The sequence below is a fragment of the Meles meles genome, chromosome 9, assembly GCF_922984935.1.
Source record: "Meles meles chromosome 9, mMelMel3.1 paternal haplotype, whole genome shotgun sequence".
NCBI lineage: Eukaryota > Metazoa > Chordata > Mammalia > Carnivora > Mustelidae > Meles > Meles meles.
The window spans coordinates 46,559,915-46,586,458 of NC_060074.1; the positions used below are offsets into that span (position 1 = coordinate 46,559,915).

Consider the following 26,544-nt stretch of genomic DNA (forward strand, 5'->3'; position numbering starts at 1 on the left):
AACATTAAAGTCTACCGCTACAAACATTAAAGCTGCCCGTTCTGAAGGGAACAGTGTGCTGGACACATGCTGGCTCACAGGGCCTGAGAGGCTGAGGAGGACCTGGTAGCTCCTGGCGGGACAGTGACAATAGCAGATGTATCTCCTGACTTCCCTTCTGGCTACTCCACCCCACCGCACCGGCACCAGAGACCGGGGGCTGAGGGGGACAGGGTGCATGGTCACCGCTGCCACAGGTTCATCACTGGACGTGGGCCCAGAGAACAGCCAAGTGGTGGAGGAGTAAGGGCAGGGTACTTGAGCTGCTCAAATCTAGGAGACAACCCAAGTCTGCAGCAGGAAGGCAACAGCCCAGTTCCCTTAGTCCTTGGCCCTTCGTCTAAACACTGAAAAGTCACAGCTAGGTCCTGGAAAGAAGGGGATGACAGGATGCCCTTTCCAACACTTCTGCACAATCCCCCACCCCACAGACAGTTGGCTGCCCACCCGGGACAGGACTGTAAGCCAACAGATGGGAAAGTCTGTACCTGACAGATGAAGGAGGCTGCCTCTGCCACCACCTCCAGACCAAACCGTGGGAGACCTGAAGCCACAGCCCCGGCCAGAGAGGTGGTGAGGCTGCCCAGACCGGAGGCCTGCTGGAAAGCCCATCACTGCAGAAATGTCTGACCCCCTTCCCGCAAAGGGGACAGCAGAATATCAAGGACAGACTACTACTTCTCCCAGATCAGTTGCATGGCATACCCAAGGAGATTACACAAGGGACACCTTCTCATTTAGGAGTCGATAGCACAGCACTCCCCTACCGATGGAGGGTAAATCCACAGACAGTCCAAGACCTTACAAGCTATGCTCAACCTGAAATCCACATCTGACCCTACACAATGGTATCCAACTTCACCAACCAGGAACCACCTTCAGCGGGCCACTGGTTTAAGAAGCTCAGTTATTAGCTAATTATTATGGACTCCTATGAATCCCCAACTTCTTAGGTGCTGTGCTTACAGAGAAACCTGCATTCTACAGTCAAAGGAAGTCATTTGACTAGATGACAGTCTCTCGGTGCAGCCTGATGACTGCATTTTTTGCCTCACTAAAGATAAAAGAAAATGGTCAGAAACCACAGGCACAATGACGATGGCCCCAGAAACAGAAGCTCACTGCACCTGCCCTCCTGGCCAGAGCAAGAGCCACTCCTCAATCGAGAACTCAGCATCTTTCCTCCTCAAGCACCCACAGCCTCCCACTGTCACTAGAAAGAGAAAGGCACAAAGGGTAGTGATCTCCCTCCACAAGCCACACGAGTCAGAATTAAACCATGTGTGTAGGAGACAGAGTCGTGGACACTCCGTGATGATCAAGGAAGGGCGGCTAGCACGGAAGCATTATTGTCAATCTTACAGGAGTGTAAATGCTCACCGTGGATGTGGCATCCCTGGCGTGGCTGTCAGAGGCGTGAGCATGACAGGTCAGGAAAGCAGTGACAGGTACCTCCAGCACACAAAACGGCACACTTTCAAAGCCCCTGGAGGCAGCAGGCACTGCGCAGCATGGGCCAGGGACAAAGACGGGGCCCCTGCCCTCACAGAATGTGAGACTCCAGACCACCTACTGAGAACAACTCACAGAGCCAATTTCACAGCCTAACATTTCCATCTTCGTGTGACTCAGTTCAACGAACATTTGCTTCCCAGGTGCCTGTAACGAGCAGCATCCCACAGCAAGTGCCTCAGTGACAAAATGATAGAGAACACATCAAAGCCTCCTGCTGGGTCCCTGCCCACCCCCCATTCCCACTGGCTTGTTTGTGAAGGGAGACCGAAACAAAGAGGGTGGCCCACAAGGGTCTCAGAGATTCAGGGACACCATCAAGGCCTAAGGAGCGAACTCTAAGCTGCCTGATTCCCTCAGGCACACCTCTCCCAGGAACCCCTGGGTCTCCTGGGAATAGCAGTGCTAACAGTGACATTTATAAATGGAGTAGAGTAAATGTCTCTTCACGACTATACACACGGATGTTTACTAAACCCAGCTACAGCTCCACAATATAAGGTAATAAGCATAAAAAACACGTTCTCCAACAATTTTCAGCATGTTGACAAAGCCAGAAAACACATATTCCTATGGTAGTTCACTGTGCCTCGTAAAATCTCACAATACGACTTTGACCAAAGCTGCACCGTTCTTCATGCATTCAGAAAGGACACGTAAGATGACAGTGTCCGGGTCACAAAAGAAGAGCTAACATAGGAGAGACTGGCTCAGGTGCCGGCGACACTAATCGAGCCCAGTAAATCTACTTTGTTTCAAATACTGACATTCAACCTAAAAAACACTTCCCTTATTCAATTTTGATTTTACTGATTAATTACTAATACTCTAACAATTTTACCTTCTAAGGTTAGCACTATAAATATGTAATATTTAACTAAATGATTTTAAATAACCAAACCTAGGAAACCTAAAATTGTTTCTGTGGGAAATACCTCCTGAATTCTAAAACACAAAGACTTACAAACTTCAGATAACCTAGTCATGATAGTTTCTTAAAATTTCATGTACAATTTGGCAGTTCTAGTCAAATCTCACAGTGAATTCCCAAGAGAAAACTTCGAGACACAAGTAGGTCACCAAGCCGCAGCAGGACCCTGGTCTATGATCGAACACTTACATAACATGGGCTGCATAGAAACTTTCACACAGGTGCTCTTTTAAATGTGACAAATGACTGCCAACGTAAGTGGCTCCCAGCTATGACAGTGGACAGTAGACATATTTGGAAGACAGAGCTGAGAAGAGAGCAGGACCACAAGGGGAGAGACCAGTGCCTAGGGTGTAATGAGTCTCTGTAGCAGAAGAACAGGTGACCTACAACTTTTAAAAATCTTTACTATGCTATTCATTTGGAAAAACCAAATTAAATCCCACACATTCACCTGTCCGTCTATTGTTCTCATTATACAAACTGCTGAGAGCAGGGCTCCACCAAACTCTCCTGAAAGCAGGGGAGGGGACAGTCCCCAACACATGTGGTGTCTTCAGATGAGCACGCTACAGTCAGCAGTGCGACCATCAGTCATGGAGAGGCACCCTCTCCTTCATGGCGACAAGCACACAACCCCATGCCTGTCCCATTAGCGGCCATGTGCTACACGTGTTCCATGAGAAACACACACCTACCCTAAGCGCCTCTCCTTCCCTTCACCTTGTTCACCTGATGCCCCCCAAGACAGGACCACCAGAGCAAGAGGACCCCCTGGGCGCGTGGGGATATAACTAGGGCAGGTATCCAGCCCAGAACAGAGACGATGCAAGGGGCGCTTACGATGGCCGATGAACATACTTCGTTATCAGGAAGCCCTCTAGGAGAAGTTCTTGAAGATCACCACAAAGTAAAAGAAAACTTCACCCTCACAGCAAGCCCGACTCAGGCATTATTAGCTAAAAATTTTGTTTGAGAATTTGTCAGGACACCGTCTCTCAGCTGAGGTTTCTATAGTCAGATCTCCAAGAGTTTTAGAACTGCCACACAAGGGTCAACTATCTCTGTTTCTTCTGCTTATTCACATATATCTATACATTCCCCTGAGCACAGATTACGAAACCTGCTTTTTTCCTGCACCTCTAGTCCTAAAAACAGAGCAGCCCAACAGGAAGACAGGGACCTACAGCTCACCCTGCTCTGTCCTGCTGCTAGGAAACAGCTTAGCACAAAACAGACACAGGAACATATGCATCAATGCTTATGGTTAAAAAAAATTAGTTTTCAATTTACAAATCAAACTTTCCTTTCAAAGTTACCATAACTTAACTTTGATTTTACTCATGCCTTCATACACTGAAATCTTAAGCAAAGGCATGAGATTTTCAGGCATCAAGGGGCTTAAGTTTAACACCGTTTAAGACAAGCTGCTAGAGACCTACAGGAAGAGATCAAACACCTCCTTCCAGTGGGACTCAAGGGACAGTGGCCCGGACTTCCCTCTCAGACACTGGCAGCCAAGGACTAGGGACGACGTGCAGACCGAGGAGAGAACATTTCCTTTTGCGTTTTCAGGAAAGAAACAATGTGAGCAGGAGGAAGGAAAGAAAAAGGAGGACCTGGTGGGATTTCATGTAATCCAAACGACCATTAAGAATAACTTTTAAAAGGATCTACAGAAATTGGTTGTCCTCCATGAATTCTCGGCACGGATTCAAGGAGCACTTTCGAGTAAGCCTTTTAGGTAACGAAGAATACTTGGCTGCCACCTCAGGTTAAGACACAGGAGTTCTCTGATGCTAACTGCTTGGCGTGGGATACAGCATGGCTTTACTTCTAGCCTCCAATGATTGTAAAAATAAAACAAAGAAGTATGGGCAAACTAAGCAAACCAAGAAGCCAAAAATCCCCACCCATCAATCTGAAATGTGTGCTGTCACTGCTGCTTATAAACATGAGATTAAAACACTGCAGACAACATCCACTGTAATAAATAGGAGTGAACTCCCGGGCTGCTGGGCACAGAGAACCATGTGTGGGGATGCCGCGCCACAGGACTCAATCCCACGCTAAGCTCACCTCATCTCCGGCAGGAAGGTGTTCTTGTAGGAGTTCTCGATGTCCTGCAGATAGGCGGAGGTGATCTTCATTTCATGCGGCTAAACAAAAGCAGAGAAAAACAAGTGGAATGTTTAGACTTTTTCTTTTACTTGCACACCTGTAAAAGCTGAAAACAAGCAACAAACATGGTTTTCTTGGAAGAACTCCTGGGCATTGCAGAGATGACAGGAAAGGGGCCTTAGTATTGGTCAGGGCCAACCTCATTGTACCACAGCAGGGCACACACGTTTGCCCAGGGGATCCTGTGGCCTAACCTTTCAAACGTTAAGGTTAAGGCACACGCTTAGAATGGGAACAGGAAGAACCTGTTATAGTATACACGTTCCGCCTGGCCTGGGCTGTAGTGCACACACACACAGAGCACACACACAAGCACTCAAGTGCACAAATACCAGAGCCTGGCAGCTAAGACCATGACAATGAGGGGACTGGCCCATCTCTCTCCCAGCCCACACCCTCCTCTCCACCAGACTCCCTCCTGCCTTCTCCCTTCACTACTCGCACACCGCAACCACCTCTCCCACTTCCTGCACCACTCACCTCCCTTATCGCCTGAACTGTGCTCCACCAAATTCAGAGACCGAAACCTCCACATCTGAGCAGCCAGTCTCAGTACCTAAAACCTCTTAACAGTTCAGCAATGCTACAGGCAAGTCATGTTATCTTCCACCTCATGTTTCTTTGTGGCACTAATTGACCTCCACCTGGTACCTTCCTTTGCTTCCCTGTTTGCTGCTGACCTTGCCCACATGCAAACCTACACTTGCATCACAGCGTTGGAAATAAGACCTGTTCTGTCCCAGGAAAAATTACTCCATGTGAGAGTGGTGTCTGCAGACAAGAACTAGTCTGAGCGGCAGTGACACCTTCGTGCCCTGGGTCCTGCTTTATGCCCCGAGCCAGTGAGCAGCCCCAAACCGCAGCTTCCGGCCCCCTAATGCAGGCTCAGCCAGCGCTGCCTGAGCAGGGACCACAGCCCCAGTGCTCTAGTTTCCACACGGGGAAAGGAGGGAGAGGGGCCCAACCTGAGTTAAACAGGAAGGGAGAACTGAAAGGATGCTAGAAATCACATTCAATCAGCCAACAGAAAACTGGGTGCAGAAGCCCCACGAGAGAACAGGAGAGAACACGGCAAGGGGCCTGCCACCAGCATACTAACCCATCCCCACAGGGTGGCTTAGGGGACAAGGTGTGACAGCGGGATGGTGCTCCGGGCTGTGGAGCACTACTGGAGAGCAGTGACTGACCACAGCCCCTTCTAGCCACCGCACGAAGGCCCACACTCAGGTGCCCCCACCATGTGGGCCACCCATCTTTGTGAAGGCTGGCGGCACCTGACAGCAAACTGCTGTGACTGCCACCGGGAAGTGCTGATCTATGAGGACGTGTCAAGATAACAAGGACAAGTAGAAAGAGTGTGGTCTGCAACTGAAAAGCTGAGTTACATTTCCTTTCTTCTGAATCCGACTCTGGATCTCTGGAACGGGCACGTCGATGTAGATGACCACATGAGGGGGCAAGTACTCGCTGATGGTGACCTTCTTCACCTCGTTGTAGTGGTCCACACCTGCACACACGAGAGAGGCAAATCGGTCATGGACGGGCCGCTGTAGAATCCCCCACCACGCGCCCTTCCGAGTAAAAGGCAAAGGTAGACTGCAGGGCCCAGAGCCACGTGTCAATCCATGAATCACAGAAGGCACAGGTGTCTGCACCGGCAGCACACACGCGACACAGGACCCCGCCCAGGTGCCAGGGCAGCCCCTGCCCTGCAGCGCTTCTCCTGCCCGCAGTCAGCAAGCCCTAGGCCCAAGGACTGCACATCACCTCCACACGGCGGGACACTGGGACTTATGCACTGGCCTCCATGTCATCCGAAAGGCCAGATTCTAAGGGCATCTTAGTCACAAAGAAGGCCAGGAGAGGGCACACAAGTGTTCTCTTTGGTGGCCTGTGGCTGGGATGCATCCTACACACCCACTGTGCTTGGCAGTAACAGACACGGTCCTGTCTCCTCTAGCGAGGACAGACCTTTGTTATTAACTTTCTTTTTCAAATAACTGAAAAATAGGAAGCTACATTTACCTGGTTTCAGTAAATTTAATCAGCTACACAGAACTACTTACTGTAGCAGACTTAGTAATACAAAATAAAACAGAAAGCAAGTTAAGGCTGAGGACTCACTCTCCCTGGGTCACCACTGTGCGGAACAGCCACATACAACCTGTGGCCCTAAAGGACACAGGTGCTGTTTCGAGGACACTCTGCACCTGGATGTCCTCTGGCGTACAAGGACGTTACTAGAAAGTCAGGCAGAGCACACTGTGGGTCACTGGAATGAAACCACCACCTTCACCTACCATAGGAGCAACATCAAGAAACTGCCATCTCTGCAGAGGTTCAAGTGGTGGAAACTTCCAGAAGAGATCAACTATGGGGCTCACACTAGAGCCACAGAAAGGCAACAACTTTGCTCTAAAGGAAATGTTCAGGTGACCACTGCAGTGAATCTGGTTTTAGCGGCCATTCAGGGCACACCTTGGACCCAAGTGAGCAAGGGTCTGAGCTGGAGGACTATCAGGGTACACAGGTGACGCCATCACAGTGAGTGACCGAGGCTTCCCGTGGGTGCTGTTCTCCTGTCCATGCAAGAAACCCCTGGTCTCATCTCAGCTTCCCACCTGGGCAACATAGAGCCAGGCCAGCCTCCTCTGCCCTTAGGAAAAGCATCTGTCCTTCCGCCTCCTGCTGCACGTTCCTATAAGCGGAGTTCCCCTTCGGAGATCACCTTCCACCTCGCAGCACCCTCTACTCTCAAGTCCTCTGTTTCCCCTAACCCAACCTGGAAACGCCGCTCACAAACACCACTCACTAGCCACTGGCCTCCCCAAGGGCCCTTCTCAGCTCCTGTCTCACAAGACCCTGCACTCTCCGGGTGCCGACTGTCCCCCTGCCACCCTCACTGAGCCTACTCAGTTTTAGGTCTGCAGCAGGATGACCCAGTAGGCAGAAACCCAGAAGCCCAAGGATCCCGACCTCAGTGCTTGCTGCTCACTCTGGGCTTTCCCCACCTGCCTCTCCTGGGCCGCCTCCACCATCAACACCACAGGAGCCTCCTCCACGCTTCACCCCGCTCACCGGCTGCCCTACCACCAGGCTCCCTCCTCAAGGTCACTGCCGCTGACAGTACCTGGTCTCCCCACCAGTTAGCGCTCTCCTGTGTGCTCCTGCAGCCCCAGGAGGAACCAGCATCGATGCAGCTTCCGTGCCCGCCTCACCCTAGCCAGAACCCAAGAGCCTTCCTTGTCTTCTATCGTCATATCCCTGGCACCTAGGACTGAGCCCGGCATGCAGCCAGCAGCCCAGAAACGCTGGCCAACAGGCCTCACCTGCTGCTCAGAGTGCTTGGAGAGTACTGGCACCCCAGCCGGAAGCAAGGGCGCTGGCCACTCCTTCCATAAGTGCAGGTGGGCCGCCCTCACAGCAGAAAACAGAAGCAGGCAAGAGCGAGCGCCTCAGCCCGGAATCGTCTCCTGGCTGGCTTGGCTCTCCCCACTCACTAACCAGCCCGTGGTGCTTGGCCCTCCGGGGAGAGCCGGCCGCCAGCTCCAGCCAGCCGGGCTCCGGCCAGCTGAGCACTCAGACGAACAAGTCCACAAGCAGACCGAGCACGGGCCCCCATAGCCCTGCCCTGGCACACGCCTCCTTAGACACCCCTTAGACACATGTCCCTAACTCCTCAGTCAGGCCACCTTTGACCAGACATCATCCTCATCCGTGTCCACCTGTCAGACCTCCAATGAGCCCCACAGGGTGCCGCTGTCCCGGGAGGAATCAGAACACCGCCGTATCAGACAGAAGGGAAAGACGACGATGATGCCGACTGCAGGTGCGGGCACAAAAAACACAGACATCCTGATGACACACAAAATCACACACTAGAAACTGGTTAATTCAGCGAAATTAAACTAGATCAGAGAAAGTAGCTTAGGTGTTTGGCAAGGCTGAACACACTGCCGGGAAATGAGGTCTTGGGGAAGGTTGGGCGGAACCTGTCTGCTTTCCCAGACAGGAATTTAGGAGGAAGAGAGGGTGGAAAGAACGCTCTTTTTTCCTGTTAATGTAACAAGTAAAGGCAGTTATTCATGTAGTCACCACACGTGCTGAGTGCACACCAACTGTAAAGGGAGTCTGCCAGAGCCTCAGCCAGTGGCACAACACACCCAGGAAGGCCTGACCACAGCCCCGACTCACACTGCTTTCGGATGAAGCCTTGGTTGTACATTGCCTCCAAGAACACGAAGTCACTGAAGATGGAGCGCTCCAACACAACGCCTTGTCCTGTCAGAAACAGGGAAGCAAAATCAAAAGTCAGACAGATACAAACCAAAGCACTGGAAATGAGTAACTCCATTTCAGAAAGGCAAAAGTTATTTACGGTACACTTCACATATCAAATATTTCAAAAGAACAGACGTGTTCTTCTAAGTTGGAAATCGTTTTAGAAAATGAGAACACTTCTGGTTTTGGTGCTATCACATTCTGTCTCATCTATAACCTATTGAATTAGGAGGAAGGTATTTCTGTCTGAAACCGTATCTTTTCCATCCTGTCTGCCCACCCCAATCCCGCCCTGGCCCGACCTCTCAGCCAGACCCCAGCAGCATCCAGACTCTCCCCTCGTGCCCCGTGCCCCACTCATCAGCGAACCACCAGCTTCGTCCCAACCACATCTTGAACCCAACCGCTGAAGGCCTCCTGACCTGGCCAGGTCCAGCCCCAGCCCCCAGCGAGGCCCAGCCTCCGCCCCTGCCCCCGGCTGCTCTCCCAACAACAGATGGGCACTCTTAGAGCTGAACCCCAGTCCCGTTACTCCTCTGCTCACAGCTTCTAATGGCTCCCTCTCCCCTCCAGAGGGAAAGCCATCTTGCCCAGGCCACTTCTCTGACCCCGTCCCATCCACTCCTAGCCCATTCACGTCACAGCAGCCTCCTGTAACCACAGTGACTCTGTGCGCTTTCCCCACCAGCTCCGGCTGGCATCCCTGCACTCAGGCCTGCTGTGTCAGCATGGAGGCCTCCCCCACCTCCTCACCAGGAAGCATGGCCCCAGGCACACAGCAAACCCCCTCGAGCCTCTCACTACTGGATAGGACACTGAACGTGCCCATGTTTTATGCTTTCTCTCCTTACCACAGTGTCAGCTCTAGGAGGTGGCAGCCTTTGCTTCCTCCTCCCAGGCTCCTAGAACGCACCTGGCCCATGGTAGGCACTCACACAATGTGCAACAGTTCATGGAACACAAAAAGAAGCAAGTTTTCACTTAAAGTACTCTTTTTTCACCCTAAGAAATAGGGAACCCTAAGATAGGGTTGAAGTATGCTTCCAAAAGAAGCTGGGGTAAGGCAAGTCTCAGTATTAATTCCAAGGACCAAGCAGCTCCTGCAAGTCAGGTCCTGGTACAGAACATCACAAGGGAGACCGCATTTTTTTCTCAGGAGCTGCACTAGCCAAAATCAGGGCTTATGTTTGCCTGAGGAAAAGTATCACTAAGAAAATTCCGGAAAAGCAAGACAATAACCAGACTCCTGTGTAACCATTTAGGTGAAGAGTGAGTCCTGCAGCTTGGGGCATGCACCATGCACATGGAGCCCGCTGGAGTGTGAGCCAGTACGTCCTAAACGCAGTCTGTGAATCAGTCCCATCCATTACTGGGGCCCTTGTTGCAAGACCTTCTTGTTCTCCCACCCATGAAGCACACCTCCCAGGTGGCAGCTGAGCTGCCTGTAAGTGAGCTCACTGCATTAACAGACAGCCGCCCCGGTGTGGCCACCACTGCCATAGGAGGCAGACACAACACTTAGACAATCTGCACCTCCGGCACGCATACATGCTGTCTGCTGCTGGCCGCATGTTCAGCACCTCCGAGGCCGGGGCTCTCTGGCACAGCACAGTAGTGTCTGCTGCCCCCAGCATGCTATGGGGGAGGGGCCAAGTTTAACCCACACTGCTGGTCCCCAGGATACTGCCACCCCCAACACCACCCTGGACCAGACCCTGTTCGGCGCTAATTTTACGCACTGACTCCTACTGCCTATCTCCCACACTCTAGGCAGCACCTGCCCCAAATGGCCCTTGTTTCTTGCTGGGTTCCAGAAACACACCCCCTTAAAACACTGCACGGGCCCGCAGGGCCCTATGTGCTCTGCCTGCCCCGCCTCTGCACTTTCTCCAGGGTAAGCGCTACCCAGCGGGTGCACGGTGAACCCCAGCCCACCCCTGGCCCTCAGAAACCAGCCTGTTTGTGTGTCCCATCTGTGTGTGACAATAGCTCCACCACATGCATGGGACTACACATCATCACAGCCACTTACAGGCGCTCCCTTTCCTGTGTCTGCGGATACCTCTCCTGGGAGCCTAAAGCAGCGGCATGGAAACCTCCTACAAAACCATCAATCCTACCCCCGTCCCCAGGAATGAAGTAACAAAAAGCAAACTTTACTCTGAAGCAGGAATGACATGAATTGTGGGGGAATTTATAATCTTATTAAGAAGACAGAACTTGCCTCATCCAACACCCTCAAAGAAAAGCTCTACTTAGTGGCGATGGAACATGGCGGGACTCCAGAAGGGGGATAGGGCACAGCATGTGGCCGCCGGCCTCGGGGAGCCCACCTGTGCTCAGCAGGTGCTCCAGCGCATCAGCGTACTGCAGCAGGCGGCTGGCGTACAGCCAGGACTGCAGGCGGTAGCTGTTGCCGTCATTACTCTTCGGTTCGTCGTAGAACTTCTCTATGCTGCAGCTGCCACTGAGCTCTATGTCCAGGGCCCTCCCATCTCCCGTGGTGCTGTCTGCGTAATGCACCCCCGCTTCTGGGAAGTGCTTTAAGCCTGAGAAGAAGAAACGAGACGTGAGTGCCTCACCTGCCCTCCATGGGCAGCCGGGTCTCACAGAAACCAAGCCCCATCCAGACACATAGCAGAGGCTGGTCGCTTAGAACCTGGGCAAAGTTACCCTCACACCTGTGTTTGCACAGGACGCTGAAGATGATGTGTCCAGAACAGCTGCAGGACAAGGTCCCCCCGGAGTCCCTCCCCACCCCCGTGGGAGATCCTCCTGAAAATGAGGGTAGCCCCAGCACTGTGGGAGCCCCATATGTACGAGTGAGCACCAGCCAGTCATACTCGAAGGGAACAGAGTTCAGAGCCGGCTCTGCACCAACCAGCCTCATGACAGCAGCTTCTTACCCATCTGGGAGTGACAGCAGTAATCACTGCCCTACTCAGAGGACTGCTCCATAGCTCAAATAAGAACAAATTATCAAGAAAAAATTCCAAGTCAAATTGACAACCAGTATGGGTTTTTAATTTTTCATTAAACTTAATACATTAAAACAGCTTTTAATGCATTTTAAAAATGTGAAACACCTGCCCAGGGCCCAATTCTGTCTAGTCAATGTTAACGTAAAATCAAACTCAGACAAGTAGCCGTGCAGCTGGGAGGAAGGCACTCCAGAGACAGAAGTCCATACCTAATTTCTCTGCTATTTCTTTTGCGAGCTTGCCTTTTCCAGAACATATATTGCCATCTACAGTTACCACTTTGCTGTGTTCTGTGAATCTTTTGGTTGTTCTTTCACCAAGTATGTAGGCCAAAGGGCCATACCGTAGTTTGCACTGTACACTTGTATGAATTCCTCCCTGAAAAACACAACAGCATCTGGTTACTGCGGGAAACAGCAGCTATTAGGTAAAAACGCCAAGAAGACCCTTGGTGATAAAAATGCCAACATCTACATTTTAATTACCTATTTACTTGTTTAATTACCAGTCTCCCTACCCCACCCCAGTGTAATTTCATAAGGATGGGGGGACTGTCTGTTTTGTTCACTGCTAAATCCTCACAGCCTAGACAGTACCTGGAACAGAATATGCATACCATGTTCAATAGAAGTTTGATGGATGGATGGATGCATGGATGAATGGAAGGAAGAAAGCAGGGAGGAAGGAAAGGGAAGATAGAGAGGAAGGGAATGGAGCCTTTTTCTAGGCCAGACTTCTGTCCTGATCTCTGGACCAGGTTACCTGTCTTTAAACAGCTCCATCTAGTGGTCCTGAAAATATCGGAAAGTTAACAGGCTTAAAACTGAAATTTAACATACATACTCTAACCCCTCAATTTGCTCTCCCTCCAGTTCCCTATCCGCAATCTACCAAGCAAATCCAAGCACACATGGGAATCACCTTGGATATCCTCAACCTTCCCCAAACCCTATCATCACTCACAAAATCCTACCGATAACTCTGAAACCTCTCTGGAGCCAACTGTCTTCTCCCTATCCCCACCACAATGATTTTGCAGACATCTTCACACCTCTTGTTTATGGTGCAATGCCTGCCTCATGTCCTATCTCCAATAAATCCAGTCTATTCTCCACTCAAAAGCCAAAGGGTCTTCCCCCACCAACACACACACAAAACACACACATCAAGGAAGAAACATAATCAAAAGGCAAGCAACACAATCCTTAGTATATATAAAGGTTGTATGGACCAGCGAGGAATATTGAAACAATAAGGAAAAACAGAAATGGACAGCTTATTTTGAAAGTATTAAAAATAGCCAAAAACCATTTGACAAAATGTTCACTCACCTATTTAATCATTCAATAAGTACTTATTAAGAGCCTACACAATGCAAAGCATGTTTTCTAGACAACGTAGATATGGAAATGAGCCAGTGGATTCAATGGGACAACAAAACAAAAAAGTAATAACAGATGAGCTCTGAACAATGCAGGAGCTGGGGTATTGACCTCCCCGCCCCCATGCACTTGAAAATTCACGTACCACTTTGGACTCCCCAAAAACTTTACTAATACCCTACTGTTGACAGGAAGCCTTACTGATAACACAGTCAACTAACACATATTTTGTATGTTATATGTATTATACACTGTTTCCTTAAAATAAAGTAAGCTAGAGAAAACATTCAGAAAATCATAAAGAGAAAATACATTTACAACACTGTACCTATAAAAAAAAATCAGCAAAGAAGTGGACCCATGTGTTCAAATTTGTGTTGCTCAGGCATCCACCATACACAACATATTAAATAATCAGTGTGGAGGGCAGCATGGTGTATGGGACGGGCCATAGGCTATACTGGGAGGCCAAGGAGCCTTTGAAGGAAGAGTGACATTTGAACCAAGACTGGAAAGTGCCAAGGGAACTAGTCAAGTGGACATCTGGAAGAGGGTCTTTCAGGCGGAGAAAAGAGTAAGCACAAAAGTCTAAGGGCGAGAGCACTGCAAGATCAGCAAGTCCAGTGAAACTTATGCCAAGTGGACTAGGGAACAGCACATGAGGGGCATACAGGGGTGTTAATCTTATCATACACTGCATCCTAGAAATTAACCACTCTTTCCTCCAGGCTACCTACGAGCCATGTGCAAACTGCTTCCCTGCGTGGCCACGGCTTGATCATAGCACAGACAAGGCACAAAGCAGGTGCACAGTAATGTGTGATCAAGCAATCGGCCATTTACTGACTGAGATCTTTAGAAAGTGCTTTTTTATAGAGTTATGGTATACAATTCTCTACAATTTCCCATCCTTGGTCCCGTTTACTGCTCTCTATAATCACACAGAATAGTAGATCTTTCACGACACATCTCCAATTCCTTTGATTATTTAAGTAACAAGGCATATTCCCTTACCATCTTCTTCCTTTTTCTTTGGACTTACTGAAGTTCACCTACAACCCCTGTAGAGGGTACCAGGAAGTGAACAAACTGTTACAAGGGGGTCTGTCCAGTACTCACATTGCAGCAGAGTAGCACCCCCTTAATTCTGGGTCCCTCACTATCATTAACACAATTCCCACGACACTGAATATTAAAAAGGTGACCACTTGTCTATTTCTTCTCTTTGGTGGCCTGAGTCATCTCCTGAAAACACATATATAGCTTTTTAGCAAGACTATTAAACTGCTCTATTCACAATCCTTTGATGAGAATCTTTAGCACGGAAATCAAGCAAGTCCCTTTATGATCAATCTGACACGGATGCAGTGGGAGGCATTAGCAAGGAAAGAAGCGATTCTACAACCGCGGTTATAAAATAAAGTTTCCTAAGGTTTCTGGCCTCAGTTCTTTTGCTTCTTGTGTTCCCTCTGCGTTGATGTCACCCCGCCGGTGGTCTACCTTGGGAAGTCCCCTAAGCCTTTCTGATCTAACCGAAACGCCTTCTCTTCGGGGTTTGCTCCACGTCACATTCCCGCGGGGCCTAGCGAGGGCTGAGCCCTAAGTGGGCTTGACAGCGCCACTAGGATCGTCCGTGGATAAACACCACCTAGGCTCCCCCGGCTCCCCCACACCTGCTCGTGCGTCCGGCGCGTAACTGCACCGAGGCACCTGCAAGCTGACCTCCCACACTAAGGCAGCCGGGCGGCCGATTCACCTCCGTCCCAGCGTCCTGCCTGGAGAAGCACCCGGCCCCTACGAGCTCTGCCGCGACTCAGGGCCAAAAACGCCGGGGACAAGGGGAGCTCCCCGGAGTGACACCGGGAGCCGCTGCCCAGAGGCCCGGGTAGAAGAAGCGTCGGCGCCGGGAGAGCAGGCCAGCACCACCCGCCGCCAGCCCGCCTGCTCCCCGCTCGCTGTCTCACCACGGGGTGGGCGGCCGCCGCCAGGCCCCGCGCCGACGCAGACGCGGGGACCACTCTCAGCAACCTCAAGGCCATCGCGCCTCTGTCGGCACCGGCTCAAGGACCTGAGGGGACGCGGTCGCGACGAGGTCCTCTTCCGCGGCCGGCGCGCCGCTGTGATGTCACGGCCGGGGTGCCCGCGCGGCGCCTGTCGGGAGCTTCCAGGCAGTGCGCGCAGGCGCTAAGAACAGCTGTTCTGGGCTCAGGGCCGCTGGCCGCTGGCCGCTTGGTCTGGCTCGCGCTCCGCTCGGGCCTCTCAGGGTCCGGCCGCCCGACATGGGCCTGGGGCCGTGACAGAGGCGCTGGGGAGCCTCTGTGGGGGCCCGAGGTCGTGCGGGGCGCGGAGCCGACGCCGCCCCCGGGCGGGCAGCTACTGCACCGGGACGCCCCCGCCCTCCCACATCCCCCGGGTGGGCAGGTGCAGACCTGAAGATCACCGAGACGCCTCCGTAGCCCGATGCCAGTCCGAGCCCGGAGGGCAGCTCCGGACTGGGCGGGGCAGGGAGAGGAGCCGCCGCGACGGTGGACACGACCTCTCCGCCCCAGGGCGTTGGGCAGGGGTCTCCGTCCTCCCGGCCGCGTGAAGACAGGCCCCAGGCCTGGTAGGACGTGTAACACCGCGGAGGCGTCCGGACGCACACGCATGGTGGGTTCTCAGTCACCGCAGTCCTCCCAGGACTTTAACGCGAGTTTTTTTTTCCTACTGGCCTTCCGTTGGGAAGGGTTTTAGCATCTCACCGAGTCGGGCTCACGGTTCTTAACTTCCGAAGTTTTTTGTCGTTTAACTTCGTTTGGTTCTCAGCTTTTCGGAATGACCGTGGAATTGTACGGTAGGGTGGGAATGCGGTTCTAGAAAGAAGGTCTTTGAGCGGATATTTCTCTCATTAGAAAATTCCTGCCGGTCCGAAATGTAGAGTCCTAGTCCGCGGAGCCAGAGCGACGTAGAAGATCTGGGATGGGCCTTGAACTGCGATGGAAATGGTCCTCACTGAAAGAAACACTGTTCTAAACCCTTCGTTCCTGGAGAGCAGGGGCCCCGTTCACGTCCTGCCCCACCGTGTCCCCAAGCAAAGCTCCTGCCACGTTGCAGGTGCACCTCCAATAAGCAGGTGTGACCAGGGATCCCTAAGTCCTCTACTCCCCGTGGGGTCACCACCTACCCGAGGCCTCCCTCCACATCCCATGTCTCTGGGGTCAGAATTCAGGGAAGGGCTCCCTGTCCTCTTACCTTGCTTTGTTATCTGTCGCATTCACATACTGCCTCTGGCGCTCCTGTTTTCTTTCCCAGCTGTACCCTGGACGAAGACCCATCCTTTATGTTCTTACCCAAGACTAAGTCCTTTGTGTGAGCAACAGGTCCTGAAGGCAGAGTGAAACAGGGATGGAGGCCACACTCACAATCCCTGCCAGGTGAAGCACGGTCAGGCCTCTCAGGCCCTCTCCACCATCTGTTTTGGGAGCTGCCTCCCTGTTCCAGACCTGGGCTCCTCTCCCTGGTACCTCCTCCAGGGATGGATCCTGAGACAGAACAACAGGGGACAGAGTCCATGGGGCCCAGCTCTGAACACTAACATTCATGATGAATATTGAAGTAAGGGATGTTCTGTGTAATGCTGCCCAACTACTTTTTGTAAACCAACATTTATTTAAACACACGAATCTTGTAACTAGAGTAAGTTAAGCTCTTGGTACACAGAAATAGATAATATATTTCAACTGTTCCTCCTAGTGAGACCATTCATAAACTCTGTTAGGGGACCTCCATAGCTAGCTCCAACAAATACTGTCCTTCCCTGTTCAGAAACACTGGAGAAGGAAGCTGTGAGCTTGGGAAATTCATGTCCAAATGAACTTCATTTATAAATATCCTGCAAGTTACACTTCTGTCCAGCTGCAGTTTGAATGATTGTATAATCACTATAATGGTGAAAACAAATGAGAGAAAATTCAGTATCGGTTCATAAGAAAAAGTTGATGTTTCTGGATTGATAGGAGATACTTGCTCAATCCTGAGATCACATGACTTGTGAGACTTTACTAATAAAATTCATGTTTATGCTGTGTACACCTGTAGAACACTAGCCCCCAAATCCTAACCTGTCAAGTCTCCATCTGAGATACTGTGTAACACCTGACAGCACCGACCCACCATGTAAGGCAAGTGACGGAAACCTCACTGGACCCAGGCAGTTCTGTGCATGCATCGGCTGCAGGTACAGCATGATCTAGGTCTTGAGCCGTATTCTCCCCATGTCATCTCTGACTTCTGCTTCCCTGAGAACTTGGGTCCCCCACAAAACCCATGCATGGATGTTTGTGGCAGCTGTATTATAATAGGGAGACGCTGGAGTCAAGCGGGACATCCTTCAGAGGGGAGGTGGCGAGCAGACTGACAGGTGCACACCATGGAGTGCAGGCAACACTGAAGAGGGAAAGAAAAACAAACAGGAACCACGCTCCATGGAGAATGACTTCCGAGATAGTGTGACTCCATTTACACAACATCTTGAAATGCCATTTTGGAGACAGAGGACACGTTAGTTGCTGCAGGGGTTAGCAATGGTGGTAGGTTTTTAGTGAGTGGGAGGAAGGTGGTGTGTATAAAAGACCAGCTCAAGGAATCCACGTGGTGATGGGTGGGGCAGTGTCTTGAGTGTGGTGGTGGACCCAAAACCTGCACAGATGAAAATGTTCTCTAAAACAGCACACACACTGAGGCCAACACACAGAAGTATGGGAAATGCGGGAAGCCCAAACAAAGTGGGTGGACAGAATCAGCATCCACATCCTTGCGTAACCTTAGTTACACAGGTGTGATCGTTGGGAGAAATGAGGCAAACTTCACAAAGGATCTCTCTTATTTCTTACAACTGCATGTGAATATGCAATTATCTCAGGAAAGTCTTTGATTAAAGACATTCGTGGTATTTACATGGGGCTTCTCTCTTCTGTCCCATCATCTGTGTGTTTCTTGACAATACCCCAGATTGACGACTAGCTATAGAGTAGTCTCAGCATCAATAGGCTAATTCTTCCAACTTTATTCTCCTTCAAAATTGGTAGCTCTTCTGCTTCTTTTGCCTCTTCGTGTAAATTTTAGGATCATCTTTTCGGCATGTACAGAAACTCTTGCTGCGGTTTTGGTAGTAATTGTGTTAAACCTGCGTATCAGTTTGGGGAGGATGAGGCCCTTTGCTGTGCTGACTCCGCCCACCCATGCGCAGCAGCCCCCCCCCCCCCAATTTCTTTGCTCCCTAACTCCTGCCACCAGCACCGCACACTTTCCAGCATGGAGGTTCTCAGTTTTGTTAGATCTACACCTAAGTACTTAAAAACCATTTAGTCCTTTCAAATGGTCATGTCATCTGCAGAGAGGAGCGGCTTTATTTCCTTCTTTCCGGTCCGGATGCCCTTCACTTCTTTTCCCGTCTGGAACTTCCGGTCCGTGATGGACAGTGGTGGCAAGAGCTGACCTCCTTGCCTTCTTAGGGACAAACACTCAGGTTTCAGTGAAGTGTGATGCTAACTCCAGGAAATTTGTAAATGTGCTTTAGGAAGTTGGAGAAGCTCCCTCAGTTCTTTGCTTCCTGAGAATTGTTAGCATGAATGACGTTAGACTCCGTTAAGCAGTTTCCCCACATCTATTGATAGAAGCATGTGACTTTCCTGTTAATACGGTGGATCTCAGTGAATAGTTTTTGAACACTGAACCAGCCTTGTGTCCCTGGACTAACCCCCCCCTCCATGGTCATATTGTGTCATGATTTTTGTATATTGCTGAGTCCTATTTGCAAATATTAAAGAATTTTTCATGTATATTCATGAGAGAGATGGGCTGTAGTTCTCACTTTGGACCATCTTTAAGGTCACGCTGTCAGGATAATACTGAATTCATAACATTACCTGGGAAGTGTTCCTCTTTAACTTTCTCCAACCACTTCCTGTCGGTGGACTCCTGAATGCCCCCTTTGCCAGTGATGCTGGGCTCAGCTGGTGGCACTGGGGGGGACTGTTCATCCACACAGAGAAAGAAAGAGTCCCTGGGCTGGGACTTCTGCACCCAGCACAGCTGTCCTTCAGGTGTTAAGGGGGAAACAAAGACATTCTGAGGTGAAGGAACACTGAGGGACGTTTCCAGTGGAAACCACCCCTTATGCGTGGTTACAGGTGTTTCCAAAGCAGAGAAGATGTAGCGAGAGGACCACGGGGAATTCTGAAAGAAGGGAGAATCGTGGCGGGGGCATGAACAGAATAGACCTTCCTTCGTGAGTTGCTCAGATCATATCGGATGGCTGAAGCATGTCTAATGTATGTGGAGGAGGCAAAACAATCACATTGAGAAAGTAGGGAGGGTCCAAGGATGTCAACGAAGGTTGACTACTCGCCCCAAGTGGTAAAGCAGTGAAGACAGGTTGTGATTGAGCAACCGTGAAGGAGAGCACGTGACACAGAACGGCACTGCCCAAACACCACCTCCTATGCAATTTGAATTATTATGACTCTATAACTAAATCAAGATGGGTCTCTAAAAAATGTAAAGCTTTCCAACCAGAAGGTAAGAGGAAAGAAGCAGAGGAAAGAAATACAAAGGAAAACAGATGTAAGCCCTAACAATTATTTGATAACCTGAATTACCCAAATTGAATTTGTTATTTTAAAATCCGCCCACCCCCCCTCAAAAAAGAAATTTCCAGCCCAGATGATTTCACTGGGAAATTTTGCCAAACACTTAAAGATTTAACTCTATACAGTCTCCTCTGAAAAATAGAAGAAAAGGAAATGTCCTCGAGCCCACTTTATGGTTCCAGACAGACAAAGATAGCCCCCCAAATTGAAAAAATTTATCTTGTGAACTTAGGCACAAAAATTCTCCACAAAACATTAACAGATTGAAACCAGCAATGAATAGAAAATGAAGACAACAGTAATGCCAAATGGAATTTGTTTAAAGGTTGCAAGCCTGACTTGATATTCAAAAGTCAGTCACTGCAATCCACCTTAACAAGTAAAGAAGAAGAATCAGTGATCAGAACACCTGCAGTAGAAAAAACATTTGACAAACCACAACACTCATTCACTTAAAAACAAAACAAAACAAACCCTGACAAGCAGGGAATAGAGGGGTAGCTGCTTCAACTTGATAAAGGACGTCTGCGAAGAGCCCACAACGGATGTCACACTGCACGGTGAAATCGTGATGCTTCCCTTCTAACCCTTATATGAGAGGAGACAGCAAAGATAATCACTGTCCCTGCTCTCGTTCAACAGAGCCTTGAAATCCTGAACAGTACAGTAAGGCAGGATTAAAAAGCAAATGAAAGAAAGAAATTAGACTGCCTTTATTCATAGAATACATGATGGACTATGTAGAAAATCCAAAGCAATATACCCAGAAAAGCCCCTAGAACTAATAAATGAGGTCTGTGGGCCTGCAGGTTACAAGGTCAACACACAAAAATCTGCATTTCTGTATACTACAAGAAGAGGAGTATAGAAAGAAGAGGAGGCTGAAATTTAAAAATGCAATACCACTTATGATTGCTCCAGAAAAAAAATATAATAGGTATAATCCAGCAAACATGTATGGGGTCTGTATGCTGGAGACCAAAACCACTGTGGAAAGAAGTCAGAGAAATCATCAATCATCAGAGAGACTTGCTGTGTCCCTGCGTTGGAGGTCTTGGCAGAACAATAATGCCAGTTCTCAAAATGATCTGTAGATTTAATGCAGTTCCTGTCAAAACTCCATCAAGATTCTTTGTACACATGAACAGGCTTATTATAAAATTTATAAGGAAATGTACAGGCCCTAGAATGGCCACAATTATTTTGAAAAAGAAGAATAAAGTAGGGGAATCAGTCATTCTTGCAATGTTAAGAATTTATCAGATAGCTACCTTTCTCAAGCCTGCACAGTCCTGGTGGGATGGAAAGACACATAGATCCACGGAATGAATAGAGGACCAGAAACAAACCCACACAAACATCCTCCACTGATATTTTACAAAGGTACAAACGTGATTCAGTAGAGGAAGGACAGCTTCTTGCACACTGGTATCACAGAAACTGGACATCCAACGGCACACACACACAAATTAACCTTGATGTGACCTTCACACCACATGCAAAAACTAAAAATAGATCATAGACCTAAATGTAAATGTAAAATCACACAGCTTTCAGAAAACAGTTTTCAGCACCTGGGATGAGGGGGAAAATTCTTGGACTTGATATCAAGAGCATGATACACAGAAGGAGGAAACTCAGCAAAACTTAAATGTTTGTTCCATCAGGGAGGGACCTTACACAAATGGAAAGGCCGACATCAGATGGAGAGAAAAGGTGTACAATTTGACAAAGGGCTCACACCTGGAATATGGAAAGAACTCTCAAAATTAAACATTCATTAAAAATCCACTTAGAAAACAAGAGGCACAGCTGAATGGCTCAGGCAGCTCAGCGCCCAACTCGATTTCGGCTCAGGTCATGATCTCAGGGTCCTGTGATCAAGCCCTATGGCTTCCCACTAGCTTGGAGTCTGCTTGAGATTCTCTCTCTCCCTCTGCCCCTCCCCTCACTCTTGCGCTCACTCTCTCTTTCTCTCTCTCTCTCTAAAATAAATAAATATTAAAAAAAACAGCATAGAGATGTGAACGGACTTCGCTGTCAGGGACATGCAGGCGGCCAGTGAGCACAGGAAGGAGGCTCAACATGATTGTTAGAGGGATGCAGATGAAACTACAAGGAGGTGCCACTGCACACTTTCCAGAAAGGCTGAGGGAGATGTGGTGTTGGCACCGATGGGGCAAGATGCAGGAACAGCTCACTCACTCGCTGCTGGCGGGAGCAGAGACCAGCACAGCCTCTCTGCCCAAGGGTTGGTGGTTCCCTTTAGCATTGAAAGTGAGCTGTAACACAACAGTGCCAGTGAGCACCTGGTCTCCTGGGCGCTTACCCAGAGACACGAAAACTTGGTTTCACGGAGAGACCTGGACTGAGTGTTGCCTGCACGGTCATGCCTCACAGCGGGCAGCTGGGAGCACCCCCACCCCGCCTGTCCTTCAGCAGGTGAACGGCTCAGTCCTGGGGCAGAACTCGTGGTGGCAACAAAAAAACAGATTGTTGACACACCACAGCCTGGATGGACCCCCAGAGGTTGCCTTTGAATGGAAAGAACCAATATCAAAAGATTGCGGTCATGTGTGAGTCCTGAGGGGATGGAACATTCCATGTGCCCTGAAGGTGCTAGTTCCCAAAGCTACGCAGGTGGTAAACTACAGAGCCGCACGTGTGTCCACACATGCGCACACACACAGATGACTGCATGTATAACGGGTGGGACGGGAATCTGTTGTGTGGATTGCCTTGAAGTCAGTTGTCTGGTCCTGATGCCAAGCTCGTCATGTAGAATGGTGTCATGGGGGAAGGCTGGGCAAAGCACACAGAAAGCCTCCCTCCATATTTTTCTACAATGTCCTGTAAATCTAATTATTCCAAAAAATAAAGTTTAAAGCTTTTGTTCTATGGGCCAGCAACAAAGGAACAGAGGTAATTTTTTTTAAATTTAAGAAATAAAAATTGAAACAGAAAAGTTACCATTTGTGTTAATTTAAAAAAAAAACAAACCCAAACTCAAGTATATGCCAAAAAATGTGAAAGATCAATAAGCTGAAAATCATGAAACAGAATTGAGAAGTTGAGGGAGCTGTGAATGAATATAGGCGTGTGTCTTGCTCTTAGATTAAGTCTCAAAATTATAAAGATGACAGTTCTTTCCAGATTGGTCTATAGGTTCATTACAATCCCCCAAAAAAGTCCAACAAACTTTTCTTTTGTTGAAATTAACAAGCTGATTCTCACAATTATATCCCCCAACACCCATTTGAGAAGGGCTAAGAATAACCAAGGCAATCTTGAAAAACAAGAACAAGGATGGCGGATTTAATACCAGATGTCAGTGTATAAAAAAGCCATAGTAACTACAACAGCACGGCACTGGGGCGGGAGCTGACAAACAGACAAACGGAATGGAATGAAGGGTCTGAAAAGAGGAGGATGGGTCGATAGACAGATATTTGGTTTACAGAAAGGGCGACGTCACAGCAGGGAAGACATGGTCATATCAATACACGATGGGTGCAGGTCACTTTGATATCCACAAAGAAAAGGATAAACTTTAACCCGTACCACATACCCCCCCCCCCCAAAAAGAAGTTTCAGATGGGTTGTAAATCTAAACATGAAAGATAAAACAATAAAGCTTCTGGAATTAAATAGAATGTCTTTAAGGCTTGGAATAGACAAGCCCTTCTTAAATGGAAAATAAGCCAAGTATAATGGGAGAAAGTGGACAGACTAAATGTCAGCATCAAGCAGTGCTCCTCATTGGAAGACACCCTTACGGGAGAGAAAAGGCAAGCCCAGGAACTAGGATATTTTTGCAGTAAATGCAACACAGAGGCATGCAAAAATGCCCACCTGGGGGCGCCTGGGTGGATTAATGGGTTAAGCCTCTGCCTTCAGCTCTGGTGATGTTCTCAGGGTCCTGGGATCGAGCCCCGCATCGGGCTCTCTTCTCAGCAGGGAGACTGCTTCCCCATCTCCCTCTGCCTGCCTCTCTGCCTACTTGTGATCTCTGTCTGTCAAATAAATAAATAAAACCTTTAAAAAAGTTTCCATGAAAAAATGTTAAAAAGAAACAGTGACTAGACCTGAGACTAGGGAACGCCATGGTGATGGGCGCTTGAGAAGGCAAACACCCAGGCCAGCAGACCCTAAAGTCACTGAGGCACTCAGCATTTGTCTCTGGGGGACTACAAGGACGCCAAGTGTCGGGGCGGCTCTGGGCTGCTGGGACCCTCACACACTGCTCATGGGGGAGAAAAACCTGTGTACCTGCCCTGGAAAACAGTTTGGCATTTCCTACTAAAATTGCCCAAACACATACCTCCTGCGGCAGCAATTACTGGTGTCGCTTCCGTGAACCTCAGTCTACCCATGCATACAGCTAGCAGTAGTGAATGTGCATTACTGAAAACAAATTTTACCGCGGCACTAGCCATAGTGATGATAGGCTCCGTCTCTAACACGGTCCACACAGTCAATGCATAGCACACTGTCATATATCGACACAGTGCAGTATTATACACCATATGCGTGAATAGTTGCTACATGTGGAACCACGAAGGAGTCACTCAACCATCACATCGAATGAAAGAAACATAAAATCATCTTCACAAGTGCATCCATGGAAACCTCAAAATATACCCAAATTGACCGCTGCCCTTTGTGAAAACAAAAGCAGATAAAGGCTTATGATTTCTGCGTGGTTCTATAGTTTGCCAAGTTTCATATGTAGACTTACTTTAAAAAGCGGAAAGTGCAATAGAAGATAGCATTTTATTATCCTACCAATTAGATTTCTGGAGGTTTTGGTTGTCCTATTGTGAAGACTGACCTAGCCCAAGAGCCTTTTTCAAGGCGGCCTTAAATTCTTTGTTCCGAAGGCAGTAGATCAATGGGTTGATGATTGGGGTGAGGACAGTGTAGACAGCAGAAATGAGCTTGTTGGAGCTCCGGGAATCGATGGCCTGGGGCCGGACGTACATGAAGATCATGGCCGTGTAGAAGATGGTGACCACGGTGAGGTGGGAGGCACAAGTGGAGAAGGCCTTCCAGCGGCCCGTGGCCGAAGGGATGCGCAGGACAGCCACAGAGATGTGCCCGTAGGAGAGCACGGTGGCCACGAGGGGAAACACCAGGATGATGAAGGCCAGGATGAAGTCCACCAGCTCTGCCGTTGAGAAGTCTGTGCAGGCCAGTTTGAGGATGGGGGAGATGTCACAGAAGAAGTGGTTCAGGACGTTGGAGCCACAGAACGTGGCACTGGAGATGAAGTACACCTTGATGGCGGAGATGGAGAAGCCGCTCACAAAGGAGAAGACCACCAGCTGCACGCAGAGCCCCCAGGTCATGATGACCTGGTAGCGCAGGGGGTGGCAGATGGCCACGTAGCGATCGTAGGCCATGGAGGCCAGGAGCACGCACTCAGTGCACACCAAGGAGCTGAAGAAGTACAGCTGGGTCATGCAGCCGATAAAGGAGATGTGTTTCTGCTGCAGGAGGAAACCACCCAGCATCTTGGGGATGATGTCAGAGACGTACCAGATCTCCAGGAAAGACATGGAGCCCAGAAAGTAGTACATGGGCCTATGGAGGGAGGAGCTGGTCTGGACAGTGAGGATGATGGCCAAGTTCTCCACCAGCACAAAAAGGTAGGTGAGCAGGAAAAGGAGGAAGAGCACGTACTGCAGCCAAGGGGCCGTGGGGAAGCCCAGTAGGATGAACACGCTGACCTTGGTGACATTCTCTCCCCTCATCCTTGTGTGCTGGGAGCCTGCAAAACACTGTCATTCCAGAGTGAGGGGCTCTGGGGCTTCGGGGGAGAAGACCGAGCTCACCTTGACCCCACGAGCAGTGTCGCCTCTGTGGTTATGTCTTCGAGGAGGAAAATCCATTGCCTCCCCGAAGATGTAACCCAGCCGGAGCCAGGGAGGGGGTGTGCCCAGGGGCAGCTGCACAAGGCTGAGACAAGGAGCTGCCTGCCTGTCTGTTTGGGAGGGAGAGCTGGGAGCAAGGGTGGGTTCATTTGTTCTCTCTGGTGTGGGGTCTTGTCTTACAGGCAAACGCATGCCTTCCCTGGCCATCGCCGGCATCCACTCCCACCAACACCTCCATCGTGACAGATCATGATGGAGCCTTATTTTATTTTGTTTTCTTCCTACGTCTCAGAGACGGCCAAGACTACTGTTTGATCTCTGGACCTCGATCCACGGCTTGGAACAATCTCCATGGAGGGAACCAAGTGCAGTCATGCCCACCTCTCCCCCAGAGGAGTGAGCCACTGCATGCTCCCTGGATGTGCCCTGCCCTCCCTCACCCCATGCCGCACACTCATGTGCACACTCACGCAGCACTACACGAAACACTAGCCACATGGGTGCACACACACCTCTATTCACACCCATGTGTGCACAAAGGCCATATTCACACACGCATGTGCACACACTACTGAACACACATGCGCACACACACAATACACAACTATGTACACACACCAGTATACACAAACCACTATACACAGTGTGTGCACATATACCACGATGCACTCATGGACACATGTGCACATGCTCTCACTCCTGCTGTGGCCAGCCTGTGGGAGGACACCCACTGGG

At 49.7% G+C, this 26,544-nt stretch overlaps 2 protein-coding genes across 2 annotated transcripts in view; both read right to left on the reverse strand.

Moving 5' to 3' along the window:
* The window catches only part of NDUFA10 (NADH:ubiquinone oxidoreductase subunit A10), a 52,752-nt gene extending 37,335 nt beyond the window's left edge, over positions 1–15,417 (reverse strand). Inside the window, exons 1-6 of the mRNA XM_046018767.1 lie at positions 15,272–15,417; positions 12,135–12,303; positions 11,278–11,493; positions 8,858–8,944; positions 6,049–6,170; positions 4,562–4,641 (exon numbers count right to left, since the gene is read on the reverse strand). Coding sequence (XP_045874723.1) covers positions 4,562–4,641; positions 6,049–6,170; positions 8,858–8,944; positions 11,278–11,493; positions 12,135–12,303; positions 15,272–15,346 — 749 coding nt within the window. The 5' untranslated portion in view covers positions 15,347–15,417. The remainder of the gene's footprint in view (positions 1–4,561; positions 4,642–6,048; positions 6,171–8,857; positions 8,945–11,277; positions 11,494–12,134; positions 12,304–15,271) is intronic.
* A 9,333-nt stretch (positions 15,418–24,750) lies between these two features.
* LOC123951063 (olfactory receptor 6B2) lies at positions 24,751–25,689 on the reverse strand. Its single transcript, XM_046019704.1, has one exon. The coding sequence runs from the start codon at positions 25,687–25,689 to the stop codon at positions 24,751–24,753; it is 939 nt and encodes a 312-aa protein (XP_045875660.1).
* Between the last annotated feature and the right edge of the window lie 855 nt (positions 25,690–26,544).